This window comes from Xyrauchen texanus, chromosome 19, assembly GCF_025860055.1.
Source record: "Xyrauchen texanus isolate HMW12.3.18 chromosome 19, RBS_HiC_50CHRs, whole genome shotgun sequence".
In the NCBI taxonomy this organism is placed as follows: domain Eukaryota; kingdom Metazoa; phylum Chordata; class Actinopteri; order Cypriniformes; family Catostomidae; genus Xyrauchen; species Xyrauchen texanus.
In genome coordinates this window covers 15,051,473-15,064,400 of record NC_068294.1, presented here as the reverse complement: position 1 = coordinate 15,064,400, position 12,928 = coordinate 15,051,473, and the positions used below count along the sequence as shown (strand labels likewise).

The window sequence follows — 12,928 nt, the reverse complement described above, 5'->3', positions numbered from 1 at the left end:
CTAAAGTTCATCCAAATGTGTAGTATTTGTTTGTTAAATGAGATGGAATTTTCACTCCACCTGCCTGTGTTGCCATATTTTAACTGTACTCTTTATACCTTGTAATATTTTAGAGCTAATGGTAATGTCTCCATATGGGATTTCGCAAATGTTTTCATGATAACTGGATCTCAGATTTGTATTAATGGTGCTATTATTATGTCACAAATAATACTCATTTTAGACTTTAATATGATGTTGTATGTTGTGTTAGAGCCTGGCTTTGGGTGGCCCGTCCATCTGTCCCTTGTCATGTAGGCTCTGAGAGCTAAGGAATGTGTGGTCCAGGTTAAGGTAGGTAGTGAGGAACTCAGGGAAATCATTCTTTTGCACTATTTCTAGAAACATGGACACAGCAGTCATCAACCTCTGTTCATCTCTAGAGAGAGTGGAAAGAGAAAATGTTTCTGTATTGATAACTTAAATTCCACTAAGACTGCTGAGACCCAGATTTTACATTTGACATCAAAGCGGTGACCCAAAAAAAGTTTCAAAATGATATATTGGTCAAAAGTATGAATGTCCTTAAAGGAATATTTCACCCAAAAATGAAAACGCTCTCATCATTTACTCACCCTCATTCTATCCCATATGTGCATGGTTTTCTTTTTTTCTGCTGAACACAAAGATTTTTAGAAGAATATTTCTGCTCTGTAGGTCCATACAATGCAAGTCAAAGGTGACTAAAACTTAGAAGCTCCGACTGGATCGCTTCAGAAGACATTGATTAATCCACTGGAGTCGTATGGGTTACTTTTATGCTGCCTTAATGTGCTTTTTGGAGCTTCAAATGCCTGGTCACCATTCACTTGCATTGTATGGACCAAAAGAGCTGAGATATTCTTCTAAAAGTCTTTGTGGTTTTTTAGAAGAAAGTCAATACACATCTGGGATTGCTTGAGTGTGAGTAAAAGATGAGAGAGAATTTTCATTTTTAGGTGAACTATTCCTTTAAAATCAAACATTGAAATATATAAATCTAAATTTCTCATTTTTGTTGATAAGCCTACTTAGGATGTTACCATAACTATACTTATTTATATTTAGCATAGTTTTTTTTTCATGAAATTAATGCGTTTTCAGGGGAACTTTTTTTTTTTTTGTGGCCGTGGCCTTAGATTCACTGTTTAATTTGATGTTACTGTCTAACATTAATTTGTACATCCAGCAAATGAGGCATTTGTACAGTATTCTCTACCTGCTTGTTTGGGAAACTATGGCTGTCTTCATTTCCCCCATCAGATCTTCTGCCAAACTGCTGACTAGAGCTCTTGTCACTAGTATCCCATTATCCTCCAGTCTCACCTGGTGCCGGATCCACTGCCAGACCTGATAAAAAAAAAAAAAAAAGAGTATTTGAGTCGGGGATAGTGTTATGGTGTAGCACATAAATTGAAAGTATTTATGAACCGACCTGAGACCTGGAAATCTCTGCTGTAGCTGAATCTTCCACCTTCCCCAGATAGAAGAAATGCCCTCTGCCTGTAACACAGTAAATATCAATACAAATTCCATTCCTGAGGATAGGGCATGAAAGTGACATTTAAGGCCATAGGTGAAAAGTGTTCCACCTGAAAGCCAGGCTTCTATGAAGAGGACTCCTACTGCAATGTTATACCTCAGTCCATACAATGTTACTCCACCCTACAGAGAAATAAAGTACTTAATTGATACATTTTAACACAAGCGCATTTGTAGAGCAATAGTACTTACACCAAAAAAAAGAACTTGACACAACCCAAGTCACCACATACAGTATTTATTTGGGTAGTAGACGCATAGCATGTCCATGAGCTTTGTTTTTAAATTAACATCAGGATTTTAGGTTTATATGATTGTATAAAGGAACGTGCCTAAGTCAGTTTTTAAACATTTATTTTTTAAACATTTATTTTACCATTTTTACGAAACTGTTTTTTTTGTTGCCTTTAGTTACTGTAATTTTAAACCGTCCTGTTGTGTGACAAATTAACTTTGCTTTCTACAAATATTGCATTTACATAGTCTCTTAATTATTCTGGGGTTATAACAACTGCATGCATAATAATTAGAAATGAACTGGCTAGTATTAAAAGGCATATGGCATGCCAGTATGACATGGTTTGCACTGAGAGATTTGAACTGACCGCAGGCATGGTGAGCAAGTCCTCAGGGGTCACTGTGATGTCATCACGCAGCTGCAGGAGTTGGTTCTGACCGTGAGAGTGAAGCTGAAACAGCTGTGAGACAAAGAGGCTTTGTTTTCTGAGTATAAATAGTGCTTTTATAAGAAGAAGCTTGTCTGAGCCAGTGTTTGAAACAAGTGATGAACAGACAGTAATGAACATGTACTGTGGCATCATGTGTGATGTTGAGACCTAGTTAAGTGACACTTACTTTTTGCATGGGATCAATTAGATCCATGTCGTAGACCATGAACCCATCAACTCCTGCTTGGATTTCCAGTAACTTAAGTCTGAAACAAAACAAAAAAATATTAATACAGTTTAGAAGCTGGTTGTGCGTATTTATATTTTTTCTTTATTTAGCTGCAGTCTAGGATAAATTTGGATACTTCACAAGCACTTTGATTAAAATAACTAGGATGACTGTGCCAAGAAAAACGTATCAAGCAAGTACAGGCAACACAATCATACAAATAAAAGCATTATAACTATATTTTTACATTTTCTGAAGAAATTACAAGAGATGCTTGCCTGTGCAAATGTCACCATAATGATAAGATGTTGTGAATGGTTGCCATGGAGTTGCTAATGTGTTTCAAGTGTTTTTCAGAGCATTGCTATGTGGTTGATAGGGCTTTGTTAGGGTTTCTGGGCAGTTGCTTACAAGTAAAAAGAGCCCACCCGCAAGTATCTATGATATTCTGGTTCCTAGATATGAATCAGGTCCAAGCGTGGTTCATCTTTAAAGGCAGGTGGGACAGAGCCCCACCTAAATATTCATCCACTTGAAAACATAGATCCATACTATAAACTGCCAATTATGTAATTTGTTTACATAATGTAATTGTGTTCAAAATGCTGACACGTGTATTTAAAAGGGCGTTTATCCTATTTTTAAGTCATAAATCCAAGCGTATCTATCTGCATACTGCAAGACCACAAGGGACACGCCCACTACACATAACACACCCCTTGGATCATCAAGCGATTCTATTGGCTACAAGAACTTTTGAAATCCTATACAATCGCTGTATGTTTTATTATCTCTTGACTCTTTAAAAATTACAAATACTTTAAAATTATATTTCACATATAATTTTATTAAATGGAAGATATAAATGGTAGCCTAAACTGAACTTGTTATGTTAAATTTTGTGGAAGTGCTCTTTATTCCTGAAGGTGTTTGTACAATTTCTTCTTGTTCGATAATAAAAATATATAAATGTAAGATAAACATTTATCTGTTCTGTTTTCTCCAGTTAGCTTACAAGCTAATTGGTTAGCCTATTAGCTTAGCATACCACAAGCTTCTTCTTCTCTTCATTTACATGAAATGTCTCCTCACTGTCGCCACCTAGTGATACAGCAGTATGGTTGAATTCAGAAGAACTGTTAATTTGCATTATATTTAATGTTTTTACACACTTTTGATTTTTTTTTAAATCTTTATGGTTATGGTTAGGTTTTCAGTTATGGATAGGTGTAGGTGTTTATGGCTGTGGGACTCCAAATTAACACAACAAACAGTGTTTGAATGTGGCAGTCAACAGTTCCAAGACTTCAGGATTTGGCTGGTTATTTGGAGTGGGTGTGTCTTGCAGTAGTCTTGTGGTTATACTACCAATGGAAATATGTGGTCAAATATGTTACTGCAACGAGCCCTCATTGAGACCCACTGGGGCAGAAATGAATCTGCCCATAAACGTAATGCCACTGCCAAATCAAAGGTAATTTTTGTATTAGTCCGCACCAGCAGTGTAACAGATTGCAAACATGGCGAGCACTATTGATGAACGTGTGTAACAGCATGTCATTTCTATTGCAAATTCAAGACAAATTGGGTCTTGACAAGCCAGACAGAAAATAGTTTGGAAATCAAAAGATAAGGGTAGGTAATAAGACATTGTATGTTTTGTATGATGACAAATTGTATGTCAAAAAGCCTTGGATCTTGAAACTTTCTGTTTTAAATTTACTGTGATTTAAAACTGTATTATTATAATAAAACATTTAGTTTATTAGTACTGTGGAAATGTGAAAATTGCATGTAGATATTTCTGTTTCTCTCCCTCTCTTCCCTGTTTTTTTTTTTTTTTTAAGTCTGATCAATTACCAATTTAAAGCACAACTCTCTTCAACAAGCTTGGATGCTTTGAGGTATCGCTCTTGTCCATAGCACACAAATGGTGCGGGCGAGTTTAAAACTAAGGGTCTGGGGTTTGTTCAAATCCCTAAACCTATGTATGAGCAATAATAATGAAAATATATGATGTCCAGGCTAATTTGATTAGGCAAAAGAAGAAATTGTTTATATTTGATGCAATATTAGGATTTTCAAGTATTCAGGACTGGACTTTGATTTAATGAATGCATCTTGCCTGGTGACAGTACGGAGTACTGTCTTGTAAAGGACACAGTCTTTGTCTCTTGGCAACATCAACGCTGCCATGCCACCTGTTGCTAGAGCACCCCTGCGGTGACAAGTCTGCACAAGCAGATCCATGTAGCTGTGCAGGAAACGCTTCTCCATATCCACATACTTACTGCGGTCAGGGAGGAGGAAATCGGTCCGATGACCTGGAAAACAATGACATCATCGCTAACTGTGGATGTGTTTGAGTTTAAATCATCAGACTCGCAGAATACTTATCAACTCACCAAATTTGTTAACAAAGGAAGCCGAGTAATCCCAAATGCCACAGTTTAAACCAGCAGAGTGCTCCTTGAGTTCATACAAAATCTCCTCCATCTCAAATGATGCTAGGACACACTCGATCAACACAGTTGCCTTTATAGAGCCTTCTGGCAGGCCAAGCTGCAAGATTAGAACACAACCAATATAATATACGGTCTGGTTGCATTACAAATATGAAATTATAGTTAAAAACTACAATGGAACAGCGCTCTTGTCAACTCCTGTACCTTTTTTTCAGTCCAGAAAAAAATCTGACTCCACAGTCTGGCCTCCATGTAGCTCTCAACCTGCAGAGCAGAAAAAATTAAATAAGGCACCCAAATGAATAAACTGATTTCCTGAGATAATATGGCAAGCTGATTTAGCTTTAAATGCTCCCAGCATTACTGCATTTTTACTAGTAAAACTTAAATTCTAGAGCTCTCTATTTGGAATTCTTGCTAGTGAAAATTCAACCGTAGAGCTCTATGTCTAAAAATGAATGGGAGTCAAAGAAAACATATGACAAGTAAATATTAAATTAGAGAGCTCTACAATTGCATTTTAGCAGTAAAAATTTTTTACTTGAATTTAATATTTACTTTTCTTATGATTCCTTTAACTCTCATTCATTTTTAATTAAAGAGCTCTACAGTTGAATTTTTACAAGTAAGCAGGGCTGGACTGGTAATCTGGCATAATGAGCATTTTCCCGGTGGGCTGACTCACTTTGGGGCCGATCAGGGACGGACTGGCCATCGGGAGAACCAAGCGGGCCGGTGGGTCGGCTGCAAAATGGGCCCGAATGGGCAGTGATAAGCTAAAATGAGCCGCACGTTATGCAGAACGGACCACAAAACGGTGCCGTGATATGCAGAAAAGGACAGTGAACCTGACCAGTTGCTATGTAAAATCCCGGGCCGATTTCTCTTCCCAGTCCAGCCCTGCTAGTAAGGATTCCAATTGCAGAGCCCTCTTACAATTTACAATTATAGAGCTCTACAACTGCATTTTACTAGTAAAAAAGAGCTCTACAATTGAATATTTACCCAACTATTGAATCAAACTGTCATTCCTTGAAGCTCAAAATTTTAACACCATTTTCTGCTAGTTATCTGGCCACTATGGAATCTCTGGAAATGAGCAAGCAGATAGTATTGCCAAAGAAGCTTTATCTACAGGACTCAAAATGTGCTCAATAACTTCCACAGATCTGAAACCAATCATAAATTAATCTGTCAAAAACAAGTGGCAATCAGAATGGGATCACTGCTTAGCAAACAAATTACATGAAATAAATCCTGCTGTTGGGACCAGAAGTTTCTTCTCTTTTAATAACCAGTGGGACCAAGTCGCTTATACACAATGTCAGATAGGCCACTCAAGACTCACACACAAATATTTACTATTAAGAGAAAATCCCACTGAGAGCCCACTGTCTATCAAACTTATTTTATTGGATTGTAATATTTGTACTCCTGTGAGAAAACTTTTTTAACAAAATTAAGTCCAAATTTAGATATAGAGTTTTTGGAAAAAAATAATATTAAACATATTTAGTTTTACTTTTATTATTTTAACCTGGTTTTCACCATGAAAATAGCCATCGAAGCTGGCATGGCGTTAAGAAAGAAAGAACGAAAGAAACAAACAATTGAATATTTCCTTTCATACGTTTCCGTTGAGACTCATTAATTTTTAATTAAAGAACTCTATGATTAAATTATTACTAGTAAGAATTCCAATTCCAATTATTTTATTGAATATTTTACTTCCATAGGTATGGAAAGCCAAACTATCTTTTAATGTTCCCAGCGTTACTCGTCATAATTTAATTTTAACTACGGTAGTAAGAATTCCAGTTAGAGAGCTCTCCATCTGAATGTTTACGTCTCATAAGATTCATTGACTCCCATTCATTTTTAATTACAGAGCTCTGAAAATGAATTATTACTAGTATGAATGCTAAATAGAGAGCACTATAATGCACATTCATATTCATCTGGTTTGTATAAATTGGCAGATGGGAAGATGTATATGTATGGGGGCACAAAATGTATTATGAATATACAGTATATGATTATATATTCGTTCATTAGGCACAACCTGTGAATGTAGGATAAACAATGCCAGGGTAAATAAAAAAATAATACACAGACATTTTCAAAAGAAGAAAAAAATGACTATCCTTTTTGATTCATTAAAAAAATAAAACTACTTGTCTTTCTGCTGTTTTGCATATACACCTCCGTACTCTGCAAACTTTCACACAATCTACACATTTACATTCTAAACATTTTGAAGAAAAACAAACAAAAAAAAGTTTTTTTTATAATTTTCGGGACAAACTCCACAAGTGTCTGACTGGTAGGTTCCTAAAAACTACACTGTAGATGCTGCAAGCCATAGTGGGGCGTATGAGTTTCTGACAAGTGAAAAAATGTCTTTTTCTAGAGTATACACAGGATAATTAATACAGTTAATTCATATAAAATATTATCCTTCAATAACAAAGCATATTTGTGTTTTCATCTCAATATTCTCTATAATCTTGACACTATGTGAATGCAGTCAATATGTTTGCTAAATAAGCTTGTAAAAATATTTTATGCTAATATTTTACCATGTCACACATGGCCTTTATTTGGAAATTTAGCATACCTAAGGTGGGATTTGGAATGGGAAATGGGGGTAATTGCCTCTGTTTTGCATTTAATGAATATAAGTTTTTACTAGTAAGAATGCAAGAGCTCTGTAATTTCAATTCTTTCTAGTGAAAATTTAATGAGCGAGCATTGTAATTATAATTCTGACTAGTAAAAAAACAATTTTAGATCTCTTTAATTGGAGTTTTTACCAGTAAAAAGGCGACTGCAGAGCTCTGTAAATCAATTGTAGAGCTCTTCAATTGCATTCTTACTAGTAACAATGTTATTAAAGAGCTCTGTAATTGGTAGAAAATATATTGTAGTGATTTCTAATTGAAATATTACTAGTACAAATACATTATAACAAGTAACGCTGGATGCATTAAAAGCAAAATTGGCTTGCCATATATTGGAGATACGTTGACTCCCTCACTTGAGATACAAAACAGAGGCAATAATTCTAAAAATAAGCAACTAAAATATAATTTGACTCTTGATACTGTTATGTCGTCTTCTACAGCAAAGAACTTAGGTGTTATATTTGATACCAATCTGTCCTTTGAAAATAAAATGTACAGTGTTTGTAAAACAGCATTTTAATTCAGAAATATTGCTAACAACGACACATGCTCTCTGTTGCTGGAGCAAATTCAATAAATTAACTTCAATTGGTTCAAAATGCAGCACCCAGTGTGCTGACCAGAACCAAGAAATATGATCATATTAGCCCCATTTTATCATCGTTACATTGGCTAACTGTTAAATTTCGTATTAATTTTAAAATGTTGATAACTTCATACAAAGCTTTGAATGGTCTAGCTCTGCAGTATTTCAGTGACCTTCCGACACACTATATTCCATCATGTTCATTACAATCGCAAAATTCTACCCTGTTAATAATTCCAAGAATATCAAAATCCACAAAAGGAGGTAAATTCTTTTCCTATTTGGCTCCTAAACTATGGAATCATCTCCCTAACACTGTTCGGGATGGAGACATACTCTCTCAGTTTAAGTCTAGACTAAAAACTCATCTATTTAGCCAGGCATATACCTAATTCATCCATCAACTCACAATTAGGATGCTTTTGTCAGGTCTGCCAGAACCAGAAACAGTGATAATGATCTATAACTCTGCAATAAATTGAATGGCATCTATGCTAATATTATTTTATTTGTTTCCATGTCTCAACCTCGGGATTTATATCTCGAGGTTACCAGAGCCGGCCAGATCCAGCTACGTTCCTGCTCGGTGTTGGACTCCACTGCTACGTGTCGCTGAGTGATGATGACAAAGCTGGTGCTAGCCACCGGAAGTAGTCTTTTACAATGGACTTTAGAGGATGAACTGATACCAACTGTAAGACATTGGATACTTCATATGCCACTGCCTGAACCTTGAACTTAGGATGACTCCACCGAACCTCATCAAAACGACCTGCCGGTTGAACTGCGATTCACCTCATTGATCTCTGCCTGCATCACTTTTGTCTATTGATGGACTGCACTCTTGAAATGGAATATATAGACTATAATTGAATTGCCAACAAAAGCCTTCATAAGCCAACTAACAAAGGACAATGGCAGAAGTTAATCCAGGATGAACTCCAAAGTCATTAATCTTACAGTTCATACAAAATCTGTGTTTAGACACTGTCCCTTAACACTTACTAATCATTTTAAACCATGACTTGCACTATACATAAGTAATATTGGCATTATATTCATGATGTTAGCCAGAGGGGAACTGGCCCCCACAGTGAGCCTAATTCTCTCATTAATCAGCATCTTATGGAGTTTTGTGTTCCTTGCCACAGTCGCCTTCAGCTTGCTCACTGGGGTTATAAATACATTTATTATTTATTTATTTTTTACAAAATTTACAATTACACAGTGATGACTCCAATAGATATTAAAGTTAAATTTTCTGTAAAGCTGCTTTGAAACAATGTGTGTTGTGAAAAACGCAATGCAAATAAAATTGACTTGAGATACGACTTGACTACATAACTATTGTTTTTACGTGTTAAGTCAATTAGTTATATTGAAAACCTAATACAAAATTGAATTAAATAATCCATTACTCACCTTGGACAAGTAGAAAAAAGGACCACTCTGGTTTTGAAGAAGTAGTTTTGCATTATGAAACATCAGCAGACCAAAGTCAAACAACGAACCTGGAACCTCTCGACCATTCACCTATAGTACACACATAGAGATAGAGATGCTTTCGAATTTCTCATTTTAAATAAAGAAAATGCAATATCTTACAATACAACATTAGAGTATTGTACGATGCATTTCTATTGCATCTCCACACCATCATGTTGTGTTCCACCATGTTCCATGCTCGTGGGCGTAACATCAGCACTGGTGCTTGAGAAATGGGCAGTACATCTATTTTAGAGGAACATGACAGATTGTTAATGATTGACACATACTTTCTTACAGGCATATCTGATGGGCTACTTGTTTTAAAGTATGATTTTGATTTTGACAGTTTTGATAAAACGCCTAGCAAAAGATAAGTAGACATACCCTGATACTGGTTGTGAACAGCCAGATAAACATTATATATGCCCTTTATTTGATTGCGATATGTAGGACAGTTGCCATCATCAAAATCAACCTACGGATATAGAGCAGATGAACAATAATACGACTGCAACCAGGAACACATATTTTTGGCCTTTTAAATAAGGAATGTCCACTACTCTATGAAGTTAATTGAAGCAAACTATTATCAATCAGTGTTTATGGACATACACTCACCTAAAGGATTATTAGGAACACCATACTAATACTGTGTTTGACCCCCTTTCGCCTTCAGAACTGCCTTAATTCTACGTGGCATTGATTCAACAAGGTGCTGAAAGCATTCTTTAGAAATGTTGGCCCATATTGATAGGATAGCATCTTGCAGTTGATGGAGATTTGTGGGAAGCTCCCGTTCCACCACATCCCAAAGATGCTCTATTGGGTTGAGATCTGGTGACTGTGGGGGCCATTTTAGTACAGTGAACTCATTGTCATGTTCAAGAAACCAATTTGAAATGATTCGAGCTTTGTGACATGGTGCATTATCCTGCTGGAAGTAGCCATCAGAGGATGGGTACATGCTGGCCATAAAGGGATGGACATGGTCAGAAACAATGCTCAGGTAGGCCGTGGCATTTAAACGATGCCCAATTGGCACTAAGGGGCCTAAAGCGTGCCAAGAAAACATCTCCCACACCATTACACCACCACCACCAGCCTGCACAGTGGTAACAAGGCATGATGGATCCATGTTCTCATTCTGTTTACGCCAAATTCTGACTCTTCTGACTCTATCTATTTCAGGCAAAGTTGCTCTTCTATCAGCTTGAATCAGTCGGCCCATTCTCCTCTGACCTCTAGCATCAACAAGGCATTTTCGCCCACAGGACTGCCGCATACTGGATATTTTTCCCTTTTCACACCATTCTTTGTAAACCCTAGAAATGGTTGTCCGTGAAAATCTCAGTAACTGAGCAGATTGGGAAATACTCAGACCGGCCCGTCTGGCACCAACAACCATGCCACGCTCAAAATTGCTTAAATCACCTTTCTTTCCCATTCTGACATTCAGTTTGGAGTTCAGGAGATTGTCTTGACCAGGACCACACCCCTAAATGCATTGAAGCAACTACCATGTGATTGGTTGATTAGATAATTGCATTAATGAGAAATTGAACAGGTGTTCCTAATAATCCTTTAGGTGAGTGTATATTTCAATACAAACATTTCTGAGTATATTCTGCATTCTGTGTATATATATATATATATATATATATATATATATATATATATATATATAAGGTTTTGCATTAAAGGCACAACCAAGTCCTACCTGTAACCCTTGGGCAGTGGATTTGAGTCCCTGTATAAAGCGTTGTGTGTCACAGGGTGAAAGGTCACCAATGTCCACATGTCTGCAGCGTAATCTGGGTGGAACAGGGCTGACTCTCCAATTGGGATCATTTCGGAGGTGAGCTGTGTCCTTCAGAAATCCTGGCAGCTCTCCAGTCAGATCCAACTGAACTTTTCGAAGAACTCTCAGCTTTAGGACCTTGCAGGCAAAAGAGTAAAGATATTTAAACACACACCCAAAAAAATTACAAGTAAAATTGCCATTGTGATGAATTTTTGATGCTCTATGATATCCCCCTATACTATATAACTATATATATATTTCTATGTGTGTTCTGTTTACTATATATCAAAGTTTTTGACTCAAACATCGTTGTAACATATTTTGATCCACTAAAAGTGACAGTGAGTTGAAATCCTACAGGAAACAGTGTTTGAGTGGGGAACAGATACCTTGTCAACCTCTGGTTGGAAGGTAGAGATGAGTTCACACAGAAATTGCAGGGCTTCAGAGCTGAATAGAGTGTGAAACTCTCTCTCCAGTCCTGGAGGAGGTGTTTCCAGCTCGACACCTTCCTGTACCTGTTTACCAGCACATTAAACTTGATAACACACTGATATCAAACAGCATAATACATTTACATAGGGGCTACTCATAAAATGAGTATAAGTAGCAGTCACTGACAGGCACAAACTTGCTCAAATATAGCACAATTAGTGACATTTTCTGCACATGAAATGCTGTGCATGGATTTAATATTATTATTTTAACAAGAGTAATCTTTAACTGTTTTATAACAGTTACGAAATGTAAGAACTTACCAACATTTTCAACAGTCGTCCAGTAAATTTAGAGTTGGACTTTGGTAAGCGTCATTGCACTGTTTGACTTAAAGCCACACGTGACTAAAGTGGCCTCATTTTGTATGTGTGTAAAAATTGGAGGCAGCACTTTCTTAAACTGACCACAGCAGACTTATTGATTTAAAAGTTGTATCTTCATCAGAAATCATTGTTCACCAATGAAACAATGGAAGTGCTGCTTCTGAGCAAATGGGGACCCTAAGTGAATTCCTACATGGAGGCCAGGGGATCCAGGCTCACCCAAGACTGACATCACAATAAAGACTTCCAGTCATCAACAAATTTGAACTGAACTTAAAAACGGAATTAAGTAATTTACATAAAATGCAACAACATACATGAAACAATAACAATTTATATAACAAAATAACAAATGTAACAATTTATATTAAAATAACAATTATTTTAAATAAACTACCAATAAATAACTATAAAAATAAAAGACTATAAATAACAATATCAATAATAAAAAAACGTCCTTACTTTATGGGCCCCTTTGGTGGCTCAGGTGCCCTACGCGGACGCCTGTACCACATATAACTAGAAATGCCCTGAATAAAAATGAGCAAGAAAGATTAGTTAGGTTAAAAGATGTGCCGTGTCACAGCTGTAATACGGAAATCAACACTTTTGCTAGAGTGATATTG

The 12,928-nt window shown here is 36.4% G+C and overlaps 1 protein-coding gene across 1 annotated transcript; it reads right to left on the bottom strand.

Moving 5' to 3' along the window:
- Nucleotides 1–100: 100 nt before the first annotated feature.
- ugl (ureidoglycolate lyase) lies at nt 101–12,450 on the bottom strand. Its single transcript, XM_052150089.1, has 15 exons — nt 12,240–12,450; nt 11,871–11,999; nt 11,398–11,616; nt 10,065–10,155; nt 9,847–9,923; nt 9,615–9,725; nt 5,127–5,186; nt 4,863–5,019; nt 4,583–4,781; nt 2,416–2,494; nt 2,166–2,258; nt 1,611–1,683; nt 1,454–1,521; nt 1,238–1,368; nt 101–418 (listed from the first exon to the last, which is right to left on the bottom strand). Exons 1-15 carry the CDS (start codon nt 12,243–12,245, stop codon nt 250–252), a joined length of 1,662 nt encoding a protein of 553 aa, XP_052006049.1. The 5' UTR covers nt 12,246–12,450; the 3' UTR covers nt 101–249.
- Between the last annotated feature and the right edge of the window lie 478 nt (nt 12,451–12,928).

Bases quoted from the DNA above. Each gene is read 5' to 3' on its own strand.
- ugl (XM_052150089.1), bottom strand. The intron at 5,187-9,614 runs GTGAGTAATGGA...TCTGCTCTGCAG, and splicing joins CTTTTTTCTACTTGTCCAAG to GTTGAGAGCTACATGGAGGC. The intron at 4,782-4,862 runs GTGAGTTGATAA...ATTGTTTTCCAG, and splicing joins TTCCTTTGTTAACAAATTTG to GTCATCGGACCGATTTCCTC.